General features: G+C 42.8%; 1 protein-coding gene across 2 annotated transcripts in view; it reads left to right on the forward strand.

Moving 5' to 3' along the window:
• The first annotated feature begins 1,016 nt into the window (after positions 1–1,016).
• LOC101613638 (aldo-keto reductase family 1 member C13-like) overlaps positions 1,017–19,633 on the forward strand; it is a 63,980-nt gene continuing 45,363 nt past the window's right edge. For both annotated transcript variants that reach the window (XM_045134872.1, XM_004662409.2), the window contains exons 1-5: positions 1,017–1,114; positions 8,654–8,792; positions 17,191–17,358; positions 18,357–18,473; positions 19,536–19,613. In XM_045134872.1, the coding sequence (XP_044990807.1) occupies positions 8,709–8,792; positions 17,191–17,358; positions 18,357–18,473; positions 19,536–19,613 (447 nt within the window). In that variant the 5' untranslated portion in view covers positions 1,017–1,114; positions 8,654–8,708. The remainder of the gene's footprint in view (positions 1,115–8,653; positions 8,793–17,190; positions 17,359–18,356; positions 18,474–19,535; positions 19,614–19,633) is intronic.

The following is a 19,633-nucleotide window of genomic DNA, read 5'->3' on the forward strand; positions in this document are numbered from 1 at the left end:
TTGGCCTGCCTGACCAAATTTAAGGCTTCCAGTGTGCACTGTTGAGTATCTTCACTGGTGATTTCTTTCTTTCCCATTGAACTGCATGCAGCATGGCTTTTTCGAGCTCTCTGTCAGCTGGTCTACATGGAGGAGATTTTCAGCTCAGCAACATCAGGATTTCTTTTTTTTTAGATAAATTATTTTCTTTAATATTTATTTTTATTTATTTATTTGAGAGAGGGAGAGAGGGAGAGAGAGGGAGGGAGAGAGAAAATGGGCATGCCAGGGCTTCCAGCTGCTGCAAACAAACTCCAAATACATACACCCCCTTGTGCATCTGGCTTTCGTGGGTCCTGGGGAATTGAACTGAGGACCTTTGGCTTTGCAAGCAAGTGCCTTAACCGCTTAGCAATCCATCCAGCCCTCCATCAGGATTTCTCAGTGACCTTGCAGCCCAAGTATGTGGAGTCTATAGCAATAGGGTCTTACCATCTATTCCTGGTGGGAAACCAGGGGCCTTGCCAGTGGATTGTAATTTTGGGGGGGCATCAGGGCAAAAATATTTTTAAAATTACACACACACACACACACACACACACACACATTAAGCAAGAATTTAATTCTTGGGGAAACTCCAATAATCCCCCAAATAAGGTAAAAGAATAAAGGTAGTGGTGGATGGGTCAGCTCAAACTAGCTTCAGCGCCTTTCTTGCTAGGGAGCATGTGCAAAGTGTGGTCACCCTTGCTTCTACTGAACTTGTCAATTTTAGGGTCCTCAGCCCCCTGCAAATACTCTTACATCTTGTACATTGACTAGACTGATTTGGGTAACAAGGGATTTTCCAGAAAGGTAGCTCCTTTTCTGAAAGTACACAGCCTGCAGGAGGCACAGGTGAAGGAATAAGATAGAGAGGATAATATCACATCCTGCCTGCCAGAATCCAGTCCACTGCTGTACTCCGTGGGCTCTTATTTTGAAGTGTATTTCAACTTCCCGCTAGGTAACTGGTTCCTTTTGTTTTCTCCTCTTTGGGAAGTATAACATCTGCAGCGGGAGTTCAAACTGGAGGAAACTCAGGACCCCTAAACAACTTTGGATCCATAACTAAGCACTTTTCTGGAAAAGGAGGGTAAGATGAAGGGACTCACCCTTTGAGTGCGCCATGCCTCTGCTGCTCTGTTCCCGCAGCGCTGGACAAGGACTCCACTGTGCCTGCATCTTCCATTATGCCCTGTCTTGTGTACAGAGTGTTTTCTTTTGGCTGTCTTCTCTCAGGTGGGATGTTTGCTAACCTCTCCTCTGGCGTGAGTGCTCCTGTCTCTCTGGCATCCTTCCCTGCCTCTGCCTGCAGCCCCTGGTTTAATCTGCACTGCTGCCTAGCATGTTTGGTTCATTTCTTCCTGTGACCAGAGGGGTTAAGGACAGCTGTCTCCTTGTGCCTGGTGACCCTTCACTGAGAACCTAGAACCACCAAAGGCCTTGTCCTCTTCTGTTTCCTATGGTTTACCCCCAGATGGAACCCGGGCGCTTCCTCACTCATGTCTGAAAAGGCAGTCTGAATGCTTTGAGCTAACTGTTCTACTGATGGCCTTGGCTGCCTGGAAAAGTCTGAAGACCTCGCAGGATGAGATTTTTGTTATCTTTCTCTGGTCTGTAGAGTGATAATTCTCCCTTCTAATCACAGAAACTTCTCTACATGATAAATCCTCACCATGACCCCTGTTAAACTTGAATATCATTGATCACTGCCAATCCTTAATGGAGTTCTTGCTGTGCAAAGGAACAGGACATTATGATTCTCCCCCTTATTGTTTGGGTTCTTTGAAATAGCTATAAAATTCCAGACACATAAGCAAGTTAGGTATATATGCTACCTTATGAATGGTGTTTCCTGTCGGTCTGGTGTTTTTTTCCTTGCATGTTGTTGTATGACTGGGTGGAGCCTGGATCACCAGGACCCTAATACCCTCAATACTACGTCAGGTTCATATAACGACAATTTCTACTGGGAAATTCCTTAACTCTTAGAGCTCATCTTGAAGTAGGACTGGTGAATGTTCAGACAAAAGGAACGATAACTGTCAAAGATATGCATTCAGCATGGGTGATTCAGAAACCAGTCTCTGTTGGTTCGCAAAAATGGACTTAGTTTGGAAATTAACAGGGCTACACATCCTCCCACTAGGAACCAGGACACGAATAGGGTGCATGCAAGCCCAATCGAGATCAAAGGATAGAGGACCAAGAGATGCCTCCTTTCAGATACTGCCTACTTTGCTGAGTCATTTTTCTTCTCCTTGTAGATGTGAAGTCAGACTGCCTCTATCTCCTCAGACACATCCATGGGCTAGATCGTAAAGAATTGTGATAAATTGGGCTGGAGAGATGGCTTAGTGGTTAAGCCGTTTGCCTGAAAAGCCAAAGGCCCCAGTTTCGATTCCCCAGGACACACATAAGCCAGATGTACAAGGTGGTACATGTGTCTGGAGTTTGTAGTGGCTGGAGACCCTGGAGCACCCATTCTCTTTCTCTCATAAATAAATAAAAAGGGATGGAGAGATGGCTTAGCAGTTAAGGCACTTGCCTGCAAGGCCCAAGGACCCAGGTTTGACTCTCCAGATCTCACATTAGCCCAACACACAAAGGTAAGGCAAGCTCAAGGTCACACATGCCCACAAGGTGGCACAAGTGTCTGGAGTTCTATTGCAGTGCCTGAAGCCCTGGCATGCTAATTCTCTCTTTCTTTCTCAAAAATAAGTACAAATAAAAATAAAATAAATATATGTTTTGAAATGAATTGGGATAAGTTGACCTAGTCACTGTTGAAAAAGGAGGTTTATATTCTTTTGCAAGGTGAAAGGACCCACTATGCGCTGTGGATGGAAAAACTTGCCTCTGGGTGGCAGCCTAAATTTTAACCCCATAATATAATTAGATCTATTTTGCTAGCATGAAAAAATGGATTGAAATACCATACATTCATTAAGTACACCCTGATTTGATCATAGTATGGAGACTATTAGGCAACTTGCTTTTGGAAAATGTCAGAGAGCAGTTCTTGAAAAGGAAGCGTTCACTCTGATAGTTTTAATTTTGTTTTAAATTTAATTTGTTTGTTTATTTTTTTGTAGATGAAAGATGTGACTTGGCATGGAGAAATGATTGTGTTCTGTCTCTTGTCAATCCCATTTCCATTGTGTAATGCATTAGCTCATCTGGGCAAATCCATACATGTTATGAGAGAAAAAGTGTTTTGAGTCATCTACCATCCTTGAACTCAGCAATGAGTCCCCTGTCTAGCTTGTAACACTTGATTCTTTGTCTCTACTCCCTAGAACTTCCAGAAAAAAGTAACAGTTGTTATCTTTCCCAGTTCTTCAGGGAAACACATAGGTTTTATGTCAAACTGCTGTACAAGGCTAACACACAAACATTTTTGGCCCACTGTGTATTTTCTGTCCTGCCTTTTATTTCTTATAAGATATTTAACTGCTCAAGAGCCTTGGAAAGGACTTGCTAGCATGAAACACTTCATAACTCTGGACAAAGAAAAAATATGTGAGTCTTTGAAGAAACTAAATTAGCCCTGCAAAATCTGCCAAGGACATACTACATAAATACTTATATTTTAACAGTATGCATATAGGTAACATTATGCCATAGGATTCTCTTTTAATAAGCTGGTAAATTTGCTTTAGTGGCTCTCACAATACTAAGAAAGAAAATGAGATACAAAAAGAACAGGTTAGGAGGAGAGAGATCAGAAAAGCCTTGGAGTCTCCCGAGACTGGACTTTAACTAGCTAACCTTGTGGGGAGAGGACTGTCAATGGAGAAGGGCGTGTTCCCTGTTTTCCCAAGTGCAGTAGTTTGAACGCATGTCCCCCAAAGACTCAGGTGTTTTATTATTACTATTTTTTGCAGCTTTATCCCTAGCAGATAGACTCCTGCTACAGGGGTGGGGAGGTGTCACTGGGGGTAGGTATGAACCTCAGCATAAAGGTGTCAGAAAGAGTCCGAGCTCTGCTGGGCCCATTGCTGGCTGCCGGCTTCCCTGCTGCTTGGCTGCTGGTTTTGTGCTTGCTTTGCTGTGTGCTGGCCGGTGGTGATTGCTCTCTCTTCTGCCATTATGGAACTTTTCCTGGATCTGTAGCTTCGAATGAATTCCCTCCTCCCACAAACAGTGTTTGGTTGGAGGTCAACTCCAGCAGCATAGCTGTCTACAACACCAGGGGAAAGTCACCGGCCAGCAAGGGGCTGACCCATTCCAAAATTCCAGTACAGGAAAATCGAGAAAGCCACAGGGAATAACTAAAATATCTTAGAGTGACACATAAAGAGACTTGATTGACTTTAACACTGGAAAGGGGAGTTAATATTTGGCCACTTACATGATTTTAAATGTGCTAAGAGAGAGTTTAGTGAAAAAAAAAATCTACCAGTCTCAGCTGGTCTTCCTGTTCTGACCTGATTCAGTCAGGGAACCTGGTGCTCTTACAGATATACACAGACAGCATAGCAGTTGCCTTCTCGTTGGTGGGACCCAAAATCTGACCAGAATCAGCTTATGGTAGCACAGGTTGATTGTGGCTCACAAAGCCACTGCTCAGCTTTATGAAGGTGGATAAAGTGTGATGGCAGAAAGCAGGCGTGTGCGTGTTAGAAAACATGGGAGAGAAGTGAGAGAGAAGAGTTGGCTCACCCGCAGAGACAGGCTTTATTCCCGGACAGCCTGAGAGGGGCTCTGGTCAGGCAGGTGAGAAGCTCCTTCCCTCTCAGACTAGGAATACTTATGAGGCAGTGGGGGTCACTGGAATTCTTTGGCTGCAGGGCAGTCCACTTTGCCTAAGGACTTGGACCACTTCAGGGAAGTGACAGTCAGCTGGTTTGGGCCATTCCAGGAAGTGAAAATTGGGATGGGCAGTCTGTGTCACCCTTGAGAAGCAGAGAGCTACAATAAGATTGCAGTCAGAGTCCAAAAATGGAGACATTCTTGTCCTAATATTCCCAGCTCTGTCATATAGAGAGCCAGGGCAGGAGGGTTGCAGGAGCAAGGTCCAGCCACCTGGTTCTGACCCGATCGTGGGCGTGGGAGTGCTTGCATAGCTTGGTGGGACTGCAGCAGGGGCATGGTGTTGCTCCCCCTCAGGAGGTGGCTCTGGAAGCAAAGGAACATTCTTGGAGGAAGTCTCTCAGAACCCAAGTCACAACAAGCGCTTCTGAAACCACTTTAAACTGGAGCTGCTGAAACAAGGTGTATAAGTAGGCAAATGGATGGTTGACTCACAGGATGGAGAGATGGCTTAGCAGTTAAGGTACTTGTCTGTGAAGTCTGAGGACCTATGTCTGACTCTCCAGGGCCCACATAAGCCAGATGCACAAGGTGGCGCATGTATCTGGAGCTCAATTACAGTGGCTGGAGGCCCTGGCACACCAATCTTCTTCCCTTCTCTCTTGTCTCTCTCTTGCTCCCTCTCATTACAGAAGGGCACTCTGTTTGGCTTGCCTCAAAAAAAAAAAAAATTACCTCATGATATTGGAAACAAGAAAGGTCTGTATAGGTCTAGTTTAATGGGAATGTGTCTATAGGAACTGTAACCCAGAACAGCGGGTGCCTCAGTTGGTCACAGGCATGTCAAGTCATACAGAGAAAAGATACGACAGCAGCTGTTTAAAAAGGCTAAGGTAGCCCCAAGCCATACTGGCTCTGGACTGGTAACTTTCAGCTCTTCACAACCGCTGCAGTCCACTGCTGAGTTTCTGGTCACACAGGCATGGCTTCTGGGAGCCTCAGATTTTGCTTCTTCTCTTGCCAAACGTCACTTTGCACTTTGCTCATATGACAGGCTCTTGTCCCACACGGCTAAGAGGCTTTCTCTTAGCGTCTGTTACACATGATGCTGAGGAGGCCAGAGGCAGCTTCTCCGGTGAGTGGCACTCATCAGAGATTCCTAGATCATATTAAATCTATGGTCATTATGACTTGGCCATGATTCGTCTGTATGCATTTGGATGTGGTGCAGTGTCAAGGGTAGGCTATAGGTGTTTTAGCTAGTGTCCCTTTGCCAGTGTTTGGCACACTCTCCTGTTGCTGTGGTCTACCTTATGTTGGCCAGGGGGTGATGTCCACCCTCTGCTCATGCCATCATTTCCCCCTGCCATTGTGGAGCTTCCCCTCGAGCCTGTAAACCAAAATCAATCTCTTTTTCCCACAAGCTGCTCTTAGTTGGCTGATTTCTACCAGCAATGCTGACCTGACTACAACAGCAAGGAAACAAGGATTCCTGGCTGTTAGTTTAGAAATCTTAAGGGCAGAACACAGAAAAGGAGACCAGGGGAGTCTGGAGAGTGGGTTGGCGGCCATCATCCAGGACCAGGGTTATAGCCACACTTTGAACACAAACAGGTTAAGCAAAGTTAAACTGCATTTAGAGAGGGCGATACATGTTGTCATCTGCGGTGGCACAGTGAAGGAGGGAGGGGTCGTCTGCTTGGGCTGGGGCAAGGTGGGTTGCTAATAGGAACTGTTTAATGGGGTGAGGAGAAGGTTGTTCCCCAGGAGGAGGATCTGGGTAGGTGATCAGAGCTGACAGAGAGGGAGCAGAGGTAGAAGAATGTCTAAATAGAAGGGAGTTCTTGCCATTAGCCATTCTGGTTTATGAAGTTATCAAGATCTTAAAGAATTTCAAAGTCAAATGTGCCATTTTAAACCAGCAGGAACCATTGTCCAATTTATATTGTGGCCAAGCTGTATTGCAATAAAAATGAGGCTCTTGGACTTCATGTCTCCTTTTAGGCCAAGGGTTATAAGATTGGCCAGGAGGAAGCCCAGTAGGGAGGCCAGTGGAGTTTTGAAAACTTGGGAACCCATGGAAGGTGAGAAGTGTCAGGACACCTATCTGAGGATCAGTCATTCCTGATCTGAGGATGGAGGCTGAAAACTTCCTGGAAGGACAGGGGCTTCAGAAGGAAAGCAGGCATCCCAGGGTGATTTTTCTGACAGGGCAGTCTCCAAAGGATAAGACAAGGGAGTTGGGTCTGTCGCTCTCAGGTACTGTAGGAAGACAGATGGAGGCCGACTCAGTACCTCCTTTGGCTGAAGGTGGTCTGGTGTTGGATGATGCAGTGGATTTGGCAAATGGCCTCTCTCTGGCTGCAGCCAAGAAGAGAGGGGAGGGAAAATCTTTATGGAAGATGAATCACCCCTATTGGCTTGTCAGAGATTTGCTCCTTCCACCTGAGAGTTTTGAGAACCCACAGAAGAGTGGCCTCAGCCTTGGCCTTGCAGGCCTGCCTGGGGGAGTATAATTCTTACATAATTCACCATGGTGAAAATGAGGGAGACAGAGGGCAGGTTGGAGACTGAGGATACCCCAGGATCCAGGGGTTATCCAGGGCTGAGCTCCCACTGCCCACTGCTCCCTGGGTTGCAGGACCTTCCTCCCCCTGACCCTTTGCTCTGAGTATCTGTCCCAGGCACCAATTTTAGAAATTGTAGAAAAAGCAGAGATGGCTTTATTCTGGGACAGTCTGAGAAGGGCTCTGGCCAGACAGGTCTGAAGCCCCTCCCTTACAGATTAGCGAATGTGTAGCTGCCAGTGGAGTGTCACTGGGATTCTGTGGTTGGAGGGCGGGTGGCTCACTTTGCTCAGGACATGGGCCACTTCAGTGGAGTGGTAATCAGACAGATGGTTGGGGTCATTCCAGGACAGTGATAATTGGGATGGGTAGTCTGGGTCACTCCTGGGAATCAGAGTTACAGTGAAATCGCAGTGAGAGTCCAAAAATTCTGGCTCTCACCGTGGGTGTCACTTCTCCACAGTCGGCAGAAGGAAGTGGTCTGTAGATTAGGCTTGGAACTGACTATTTTACCTCATATTCGGCCTTCACTGTTGCATGTTTCCAGAAAGCCTTCCCACCAGATAAAGGCTCCACAATTCTTTAGTGCCACCTGCTGAGGACCCAGGAGCCTGCGGGGACATTTCATTCAACCATCAACATGCTTTCCCTGGACCCCACAGGCTAATACCCATCTTCTAATGCAAAATGCATTCAGTCCAATTTCAAAGGTCTCCATAGATTCTTTAAAGCAGTCCCAACACTGTACAAAAGTCTAAATTCCAGAGTCCATTCTGAAGCTCAAGACAAGCTCTTAGCTTTGAACCCTGTACAATCAAAATGCAAGTTATATCCTTCTAATGCATAATGACACAGAACAAACAATCCTGTTCAAAAGAAAGAAATGGAGACATATCAAGGAAAGATCAGATCACTTCAAAGTTAAAAACAGCAGGGAAAACATCAAATCCTACAGTTTCATGTTTAACACTTTGTCTTCAAAAGTGACCACAAGAGTCAATTTTAGATTGGCTACCATAACAATCTTTTTTCCATTTAATTCGCCTTTTATTTTATTTATTTTGTATGGATGCTTCATGTTATGGTACCATCTTTTCCCTTCTCCCTGTCCCCATTCTGCAGGGGACCCTCCTCAGTGGGGTTGCTGGTTTACCCCGTGGAGTTGTGAGCGGCAGTCAGTTACTGGGGGGAAGCAGTGCCTCTGGGTGTGACATCCCAACCTATGACTAGGCAGTGCCTTTGTGTACCCTGGGATAGGCAGTGCTGCTGGTTAACCATTACACAGAAAGTTGGCTTCTATTTATTCACAGGTCATTGAAGGCAGCACAAGAGTCAGAACCTGCTTACTCAGAGGTGTGACAGGAAATGGCTTCCAAACACCAGAGCATGAAGCTGAATGATGGCCACTCCATCCCCGCACTGGGATATGGCACCTATAAATCTGAAGAGGTGAGAGCAGTGTGTTGTGTTGGGGGGTCCAGTGGAGGAGACATGGGCTGGAAATTCTTCCACTTCCTTTTTGACCTTTGGAAGTTTACCTGGTCCTCAGTTTTTCTAGACAAGAGCTATTTCAAGTAAAGAAAGAGGTAGATTAAACTTTGCTGTGTATCAGGGTAGGACTATAACCTATTTGTTATTCTGGGAGCTAAGTTTCTCCTATTTCAATATTTCTTAGCTTAGTAGAAAAGGTGAAAGCTACAGTGAAGACTGTTGTTGATTTCAATGGGGTTCTCATTTTTACAAATAAGGGCATATTTTCTTCAAAGAAGGCAAGATTCAGTGAAATCAGGATGATAAAAGTAGATGAGACGAATAAGAGAAATGTTGGAGGAATGTTACAGTTCTTTTTTGTGCTGCTCCTCACATCTCACAGTGGATGTTGCACCTGGGAGTTGCTTATGTTCCGCTTTCACCTGTGGGAAATTACCTGAATTGATAATGTGACATCATGGTATTAGAGTACTATGCTCATTTTTTGTGACCAAATACCTGGCCAGAAGCAACTTAAGGAAGGAAATAGTCTTACTTTGGCTTACAGCTTTGTTCCACAGCTGTGGGGAAGCGTGGCAGCAGGAGTCTGGCTCATCAGCTTATACCCATAGCCAGGAAGTAGAGAGACCAACAGGAAGTGAGACCAGGCTGTGAAAATTGCATTACTTCTTCCAGCAAAAGTGCAGTTCCTAACTGTTCCACAACCATTCAAAACAGTGCCATCAGCTGGGGGAGCAAGTGTGCAAGCACAGGTGACTACGAGGGACATGTTAGTTTCAAATCACATCCATCATGATTGTAGAAAGTGGGGCTTATTAAAAGGAAATGTGGGCTGGAGAAATGGCTTAGTGGTTAAAGGCTTTGCCTGCAAAGCCTAATGACCAGAGTTCCTTTCCCCAGTAGCAACGTACATCCAGATGCACAAAGAGGCACATGCCCCTGGAGTTTGTTTGCAGTGGCTGGAGGCTCTGCTGTGCCCATTCTTTCTGTGTCTCTGTCTCTCCCTGCTGGGAGTGGTGGTACAAGATTTTAATCCCAGCACTTGGGAGGCTGAGATAGGAGGAAAGCTGTGAATTCTAGGTCAGCCTGAGACTATACAGAGCAAGACTCTACATCAATAATAATAATAATAATAATAATAATAATAATAATAAAATAAAAGAAAGAAAGAAAAAAGAAAACTCAAACAGGAAATGTAACCATTGGTTCTTGTTAATACATGTATACATGTCAGAGCACAGTGGTATAGAAATGTCCCTGAAATGACTAGATCTAGTTTGGAAGGAATTTCATATTTTCAAATCTTCCTCAGACCACTTAAATGCATTAAAGTGGCTGATTCCTTTAACTTGGGTCCACACTGTTCCTTTGTGGAGTTTACACAAGTAACCAGGGAATGACAGTGAAGACTTGATGGGACTTACCTTGGTTGGGTAAAGGGACATGAAGGTAAGGGCAAAGTGTCAGGTCACTGCTAAAGCTTTAGCTGCGGAGACCGTGAGTGGCCTTACAGTTAGGAAAGTCAGGACTCATGGCAGCATGGTGGTCATAGTTACTATCTGATTCACTGTAAGTTCACTGTGAAGAGAAAGGCTTGAAATTCTTAAAAGTAAAAGTAAAAGTAAAAGAATGAATTCATTTTATTCTTTATCCTTTAAAATGTACTTTTATACCATTATCTAGATCTGGCAGACCAAACAACATCTTTAAATACTATTCTACTAATACCTTCTTTTACAAAGTGGCTTTGGGTTAAAATGATGACATCACAAATATGTAATCCCTTATGCAATGAAGAACAAAAAACCATTTCCCTATGGGCAAGATCTCTCATGTATTATCAACATTAGGTTCCCAAGAATTTGTTATCTTTTGTGTGTCTTCAGTGGGAGAAGACTCATATTTCTGTACTATATTTCTACTGTATTTTGTCCCACGCACTCTTCCCCTGTGTTCATTTTACTCTGTGAACCCCCAATGGTAGCTTATAAAGAAACAAAGACAGGGGTATGACTGAGACTCGGTGCACGTCTCCATGAAAGAAATTTCAGCTATTCCCTGACAGTTTTATTTAATTCTGTTGTATGGGAGGCCCTGGCCACGAGGTATCTGCCTCATTGCAGTAGGCAATACAGAATCATCTAGCCAGAGTGACTGTGTTTCTTGACAGTGACATTCAAGCTTAGCTTTTTCAGGACATGTGGACTCTCCACTTGCACACTACCCCTCCTCCCACACAGCCTCAGACAATTGAAAGATACAATACAGTATGGTTAAAAGTGTTCATGATGGGCTGGAGAGATGGCTTAGCGGTTAAGCGCTTGCCTGTGAAGCTAAGGACCGTGGTTTGAGGCTCGGTTCCCCAGGTCCCACGTTAGCCAGATGCACAAGGGGGCGCACGCGTCTGGAGTTCGTTTGTAGTGGCTGGAAGCCCTGGCGCGCCCATTCTCTCTCTCTCTCCCTCTACCTGTCTTTCTCTCTGTGTCTGTCGCTCTCAAATAAATAAATAAAAAAAATTAAAAAAAAAAGTGTTCATGAATATGGGTAGATGCTCACAATTACTGCAAGGGAACAAACCTCAAATTCTCATCACCATGTAAGAATACATGCAAATATTACCAAAGTTGGACATGGTGGCACATGCTTTATTTCACAGCACAAGGGATGCTGAAGAAGGAGGATTACACTGACTTTGAGGCTGGCCTTGGCTAGAATGAGACATTGCTTCAAACAAAATACATGAATGAATAAATAAATAAATAAAATGTTATAAAGTAACCAATCAACGGTATTTCCAACCACATCAGTGAATCTCACAGGTATACTAAGCAACAAAATTTTGACATAAAAGAATTATAGCTAATGGTCTCTTTTATATTTCTTAGTAAACACATTTCTCAGATTTCAAAATGATGCATATGAATTCTAGATAATTGAAAAGCATATAGGAAATGTAGTGATAACTTATAATCTTATCTTCAAAAAATGAATTTTTACAAAACTTTCACACTTGCCATATTTATAATGCCTATGGTATGGCCATGTTTCATTGTTAATTATAATGTATTCCAGTTTTTTTAAGTTAATAACTTTAAAACACTTAGCCCTATATTTAATAATTATTTGTCAATGAAAATTCTTATTTTCTATTTTTTTTTAAATTTTTATTTATTTATTTATTTGAGAGCGACAGACACAGAAAGACAGATAGAGGGAGAGAGAGAGAATGGGCGCGCCAGGGCTTCCAGCCTCTGCAAACGAACTCCAGACGCGTACGCACCCTTGTGCATCTGGCTAATGTGGGACTTGGGGAACTGAGCCTCGAACCGGGGTCCTTAGGCTTCACAGGCAAGCGCTTAACCGCTAAGCCATCTCTCCAGCCCTTATTTTCTATTTTTAATTGTACCAAAACTTTTGTTTGACAGATGTGTTACATTTACCCACCCATCCTAAAATTTACAGTACATTGATGATCAGTTTTTTATAAAAATGTTGAATGCGGTATAAACTATAAACTATTAATTAATTATTTATTAGCAGTTGTCTAAACGTTACCAATCAAGTGAAACCTATAATAAGACCTAAGCCTGTTCTTATACTGCAGAATGGTACCCAGGATATCCAGTAGCTGCTAGTCATTTATAAGCCACCGAACAACAGCCTGTGTCACCAGCGGCACTGCCCTCCTGTCAAGACCACAGTCTTGTCAGTGCCAGTGGCAAAAGAGAAACACGGAAAATACCTAGCAATGAGCAAGTTGAAAAAGACCAGCCTCTTCTCCCCTTCTAGCCTATCAATTTTAAATTTGATCTGTTTTTGAAGGTTAAAATAAAAAACAATGCTTAATAGTTGTTTTTAGTTCTTGTTACTATATTTGTATGGTGCATGATAGTTCGTTTACAGTAACATATGGAAAATAGAGCCTTAATGAGGACCAAAATTTAAAATCAAGAAGATAATATGTGTCTGAAGGTATTTTTTTATTTAAGAAGTAGTTACTTAATCAATTACTTATAATACATTATACTTATATGTATGAGATTATAAAGTTCATTGGAAACAAATACCTTATCATTTGATAATAACTTACTTAAAAGTTATCTTTCAAGTGAAACAAGCGAATTCTCTTCCACGTGTGGAACACTTTTAGCCTCACCACTTCTGCTGCTCTGCTGGTTCATCAGTCTGCTGGTGGCAGCGCCGCGTAAGCAGCACAGGAGCACTGGTGAAGCAGCAGCGGGAAGCTGGAGCACGGCTTTCTCGTACCCACTGTCGCTGGAAGGCAGCAGGAGAGTCAGAACCTGCTGAGGCAGAGAAGCGACGAGCAATGGCTTCCAAACCAGTGTGTGAAGTTACTGGTGGCCACTCCATTCCTGCGCTGGGCTTGGCACCTCGAGCAGGTGTCATGATGGAGCTTTCAAAATAAAGTAGGCCTAGGGTTAACGAAGACCAAGGTTGTCAGATTGTTCACTTCCTGGGTGGTTCTGGGGGTTGCACGTGGGTCTCAGTTTCCTTAGGATAGACCTGCTGCATGTACAAGAACAAGACACTTTGCATAAACCAGCATCTGTTGATTATTCTGAGCACTCATTTCCTCCCAATTTCAATGTTTCTTAGGTTGATAGGAAATATAAGTCACCAGTTAAGAATGTTTCTTGTCAGCTTCTTTGAGTTGATGTTGAATTGCAATGAGGGTTTTCTGTTTATTTCTGTAAGTCAGAGCATTTTCTTCCTTTCAAGAAGGCAGGATCCATGGAAATCAATGTGATAGAAGCTATTGTAGATGAGATGTGTAAGATACGTCAGGGGAGCGCTGTGCAGGGCTGCTTTCTAGTGACCTTCAGTGTCTTGCAGTCAGTGTTGCACCTGGGCTGAGTGGAATTGCTGTGCCCTACTCTCACTGTGAGAAAGTTAGCTAAGTGGGTAAACAAGCATCATAACAGTGGAAAGTGAGAACTATTAAGAGTAGATGAGCTTTATTGGTTTTGTCAATATTGGTATTAAAAGCACAGTTGGGACTGGAGAGGTGGCTTAGCAGTTAAGGCCCTAGCCTAAGAGCCCAAGGACCCATGTTTGACTCTCCAGATCCCATGTAAGCCAGACACACAGTGATGCAAACAGGCTTCAAGGTCTCACATGTGCACAAGGGGGTGCATGCGTCTGGAGTTTGACTGCAGTGGCTGAGGTCCATTTCTCTCTGTCTCTCGCTACTGCTGTCTTGCATTAAAAAAGGGCAGTCTGTTGGGCTTGCCTTAAAAACAAACAAACAAACAAATAACAAAACAACAAAAAAACACAGTGGAAATGGAACAGATGTCTCAAAAGTGAGTTGATCAAGCTTGGGGGGATGTTTAATAATCATCCTGAGGTGACTTAGTTGCGTGACAAGGGGCTACTTCCCCAAACTCTGGATTTATCCATTCCTTCCTGTTAGATTTATTGAAATATGCAAGGAGAAATTTGAAGATATGTGGAAGGACTTGGATACTGAGCAGGGAAAAGTGGCACAAAAATCAGGGTTTGGGGGTTCAAGGCCACCACTACCACTCAGTCTGAGCAGCTCTATACCTCGATAAGTGTGCGCTGGCTTTGAGGTGGTGGAAGGAGCCAATTTCTAATCAACTGCACTTCATTTTGAAAAGAAAATGTCACAGACCACTTCAGTGCTCTGCTTTGTTAATATGAAAAGCTTGCAAAACCTTCTACAGTGAGACGGTGGAAGACAATGAGGAGCCCCAAAGCTCACCAAAGCAGAAAAATAAGAGGCTGCAGAGAACTCAACCAAGCAGACATGCAGTATACCCTCCCTCCTGCCAAGGCTCAAGGACCATTGCAGAAGAGGGGACAGAAAGGATGTTAAGAGTGACAGGGTGGAAGGCATAATATGTGGTATTGTCCTCACCAGAAGAGCCCACGGGTGCATTCGTGACTCCACCTCGACTGCACATGCCCATGCCCCACCGAAGAGCCCACGGGTGCATTCGTGAATGCACCTCGACTGCACATGCCCATGCCCCACCGAAGAGCCCAGGGGTGCATTCGTGACTCCACCTCGACTGCACATGCCCATGCCCCACCGAAGAGCCCAGGGGTGCATTCGTGACTCCACCTCGACTACACATGCCCATGCCCCACCGAAGAGCCCACGGGTGCATTCGTGACCTCACCTCGACTACACATGCCCACGCCCCACCGAAGAGGGCCCGAGGAGAGCAGGGCCAGGGGAGAAGGCGCATGAGAGACTGGTGGGGACTGAAACACTCCAGTTTCCAATAAAAATTAAAGAGCATCTTTAATAAAACTTATATCTGGCTGATAAGGCAATGATTTTAAATTTCATTCTAGTCATATTGTCTCTAAACAAAGAACTTTGGTTTTAATAAGTGACTCCCCAAATGAATAATTTCTTATATGATCTTTATAAATTTGTTATTTATAAACACGTACCCTTAAGGTATACAGTTTTTTTCTGCCAGCATTTAAGTCTGTCAAACAGAAACTACATATGTAGAAAGAGTTACAGAGTGCCCGCTTTCTGACCAAGTCCCTCTTAGCAACCTGGCCCTTAGCTGGAGGTAAGGGGCTATGAAATATCCCTTATGGAAATCTTAGGAATGGATTTAACATCGTTCCTTGTTGATCACATTTTCCATCTGCTGTCACCATTCAGTCTAGAGGAAATGTCATGCATTACATGTGTCTTCCTTGGGAGAAGACACACATAAAAGTCTTATGGAAACCTTGCACCATATTTATTTATACTTGAGTCAAGCACACTCTCCACATGTTTCTTTTAAATAAAGGTCCAACTATATTCATAATAACATGACTATTCTTATCTTCAGATTCTTACAAGAATCTTAGGAGTTGATCAAACTACTAAACTCATGATACTCTTTTTATTTATTTTTTTTTAATTAGTTTTGTACTCAGCAAATACAGTCAGTTTGGTACCATTATTAGGCTCATTTGTGACCTAACCCCTCCCCATTAGCCCCTCCTTGTTGAGGTATATGGGTCATGCATTGTGGAGTTAGCCCACAGTTATAGGTAAGATAAATGTCTCTGCATATCATGACCCAACATGTGACTCTGACATTCTTTCCACCCCCTCTTCCGCAAAATTTCCCTGAGCCATGTTGGGTTCATTTTTGGTCTGCTTCAGTGATGAGGTATTGGGGGCCTCTGAGGCTCTGGCTCTCTGATTTGGTAGGAGTTGATTTTTCTCTGTGTTGGTCTCCTTCTCCCTTGTGCTGGTATCCGGTTCATCAGGAAAACAGCACCCTTGCTTGTTTTGCCAATTTTCCTTAGTTTCAGCCAGGGCCCTTTTGAAGTATGATGGGGTGGCTCTCTCCTTAGGATCTACATGTATCTGAAAAAGAGAAGCAGATTCTCCAACGGAGAGTAAGTTAGCACCAGGACAAATGAGATAACCCTTACTTTTTTAATAGAGAATTTAATAGGTGTAGGCCTTCTTGTAGCCCACCATTGGTGGTAGCTTGATATTGGAGAGTGGGCTAATGTTTGGATATGGTTCTGACTTGTTTCCCAGTTCCAGCTATGGGTCTTGTGTCACTGAGGGGATCAGTTAGCAAATCAAGAGCAGTTGGTTCCCCACCATGGCTGTGCACCACTATTGCACTTGTGTGGGCATCACAACAGGTTACTTGCTGCTAAGTAGGTTAGACCATGAGTTGCTTGGACAGATATTGGTCATTTTCCCCCAGTCACCCATGTAGCACCTTCTGGCACTAGACACGCTGACTGACTGGGGACTGACTCTCTTCTAGTTTCCAGCCATGACATTCCATTTTATGTGTCAATCACATATGGTGTCTTCAGCAGTAGGGTCTTTCCACTGACCTTTGGTGGGTCATCAAGTACTCTGACAGAAATCTGTCTGTCTTTTAGGAAACCTTGTAGGTCTCTCTGATCAAAAGCTCATTGTGGGTGATAGCCCTATGCTGGTACTGGTCATGATACTCTTGACATTCTCAATTTCAGTAATTAACCAGGATAGAATGTGTATAAAGAGGGTTTAGGCTGTGAAACTTTTGTTAGTGTGGAAATGTAAACCAAAACTGAGGCAAAAGTTGATTGTATGAAGGGAGTGTATGAGGGTGCATACTTTGGCAAGTTTTCATCACAATATCTTTTTGGAGATTCTCTTATGGCTTATAAAAGAGAAAAAGTGTGAATTAAAGGATTCAAGGACTAGTATTTTGCCTAACAAGTGGCTTGAGGACGACTGCGGGAAAAACAAATTCTCTTCAGTACAGTGAACAATCCTATAAGCTCAGTCATAGGAACCTCTCATAACATACATTTCTAAGCATTTCTTTGCTCATTCCCTTAGGTTCCTAAGAGTAAATCAGTAGAGGCCACAGCGTTTGCTATTAAGGCTGGCTTCCGCCACATTGATACTGCTTTCTCATATGAAGTAGAAGAGGAGGTAGGACAGGCCATTAGAAGCAAGATTGCAGATGGCACCGTGAAGAGGGAAGACGTATTCCTCACTACCAAGGTAATGTGTATAGTATGCAGCAGGTATGCATACCCATTAAATAAGACAAAAAGAAGTAAAAATTATATTATAGGGGCTGGAGAGATGGCTTAGCGGTTAAGCACTTGCCTGTGAAGCCTAAGGACCCTGGTTCGAGGCTCGGTTCCCCAGGTCCCACGTTAGCCAGATGCACAAGGGGGCGCACGCGTCTGGAGATCGTTTGCAGAGGCTGGAAGCCCTGGCGCGCCCATTCTCTCTCTCCCTCTATCTGTCTTTCTCTCTGTGTCTGTCGCTCTCAAATAAATAAATAAAAATTAAAAAAATTAAAAAAATTATATTATAGTAGCAGTAGTTGTTTAATGTGCCTATTGGTACCATTATTATTATAAATTCATATAATAGATTTAGTGTCAAAACAAGTCAATATATTTTATAGTTCTTACTTATCAGTCCACAAATGTATAGCTTCAACATCTCTTTAGTATTATGAGCTTCAATTTAAAGTGGTACGGTGTGAACTGTGAAATCAGGCAGTATTGTTATCCAGCTATAGCTTTTTTTACCTTCAGGATTATTTGCTAAAATTTATTAGTATTCAGAATATCAAAAGTCTTTATAAATATCAGAGTAAATAGAGTGTCAATTACCAAACAAGATATAAATGACATGTGCTAATCTATTTCTGCTGTACATTAAAATGCTTAATTACATAAATAATGTTAATATTTCTCATCATATTCTCATCATTTATATAAGAGGATGAAATAGAGTAGTAATAGCTTTAATAATTCTGATATTGGACATTATTATTAGTTGGCATTTTTTATTACTCAAGTAACTTCCTTTAATTGTTTAAGAGATGAGCTGAAAGCAATCCCATATATAATTGAGTTCAAGAGGATGAGCAGGCCAAAGAAATTCTCGTCTGAAGGGAGTGTTTCTTCTCCTGTGGTCATACACAAGCCGCTTTTGTGGAGAACCCTTCTTCTGGCACAAATTCCATTCTCCCATGTCTACAGCTTTGGTGTACTTGCTTTCGACCGGAGCTGGTCCGGCCTTACTTGGAGAAATCACTGAAAAAACTTCAAATGGATTATGTGGACCTCTATCTTTTACATTACCCAGTGCCAATGAAGGTAGGTAATCTACATAATCAAATCTGAATAACTGGGTGTGGGGATGAACAATATGAGTTTAACTTATATTCTACATGTGCTATGGGTTTTGATATGAATGTAGTGATAGTGGCCTTGTCTTCAAATCCTGGGGCATACAGACTGCAACGGAACTGCTTCTTCAGTAACTGAGGCATGCAACGCTGCTCATAGTCAAGAGGACTCTTCTTTGGAGCTGAAATCTGCTATTTTAGGATTCTGCACGTATTTCTTTTAAACTGGTATTTTTGCCTAATGATGTTGTCTAGGTAGCATTGGAGTCTGAAAAAAAATCCCTGCTATGTAAATAAAGCTAATTAAACATTTGTGTAAGTTAAAAACAACAACAACAAAAATCTCAAAGTAGATCAGACAAATGAATTCAGTATTATAAAATGGGGTATGTAGTTAGGGGCTAGAATCACATATTAGATGTTATCTTCAGAAATATCTCTATTTGTAGGTCATTTAATCTGTATCACTGGACATTTGGTTGGGTTTTGTCCCAGATTTTTCTGCTTTTAGTAACAAGACAAGTTGGAGCTTCATGATGATTATTCATTGATAACTTCTCTATATCATCAAAGTCAACATTACAAACAATGTTTATTGGCCATCTTTGATTCATATACACACACTTGGATTCCTGTGTGTTCAGTTAGATGACTAGTCTGGTCAAGATTGAAATAAAGTAGTACTGGAGGTCAAGACCAGTAAACCACTGGATTTCCCATTGAGAAAGAGACATTTTTCAAAATGAAAAAGTAGGAGTAGATAAAGGAGCATAAGTCAACTAGAAGACCACATTTAGATGTGTGAAAATATTAGTTAGGTATATTTATAATTGATATGAGAAAATAAAGCATTCAAAGTATATTAATTACTAGTTCTTCTGGAAACTGCTTTGTAAAGACAAGTACGAGGAGTGGATATTCCCATTCTTTCATGGGTGTATGGTTTCTCTCTATGGATGAAACTACAAGTGTTATTATATATAAAATACATGTTTTAGCAAGATTGCTGCAATGACTGCATCTATTCCAGCCAAGCGAAGAGCTCTTTCCAGTAGATGAACATGGAAAATCTTCACTGGACACAGTGGATTTCTGCGAGACATGGGAGGTGAGTACTTGAAAGAGGGA

This window comes from Jaculus jaculus, chromosome 15 (assembly GCF_020740685.1).
Source record: "Jaculus jaculus isolate mJacJac1 chromosome 15, mJacJac1.mat.Y.cur, whole genome shotgun sequence".
Classification (NCBI taxonomy): Eukaryota; Metazoa; Chordata; class Mammalia; order Rodentia; family Dipodidae; genus Jaculus; species Jaculus jaculus.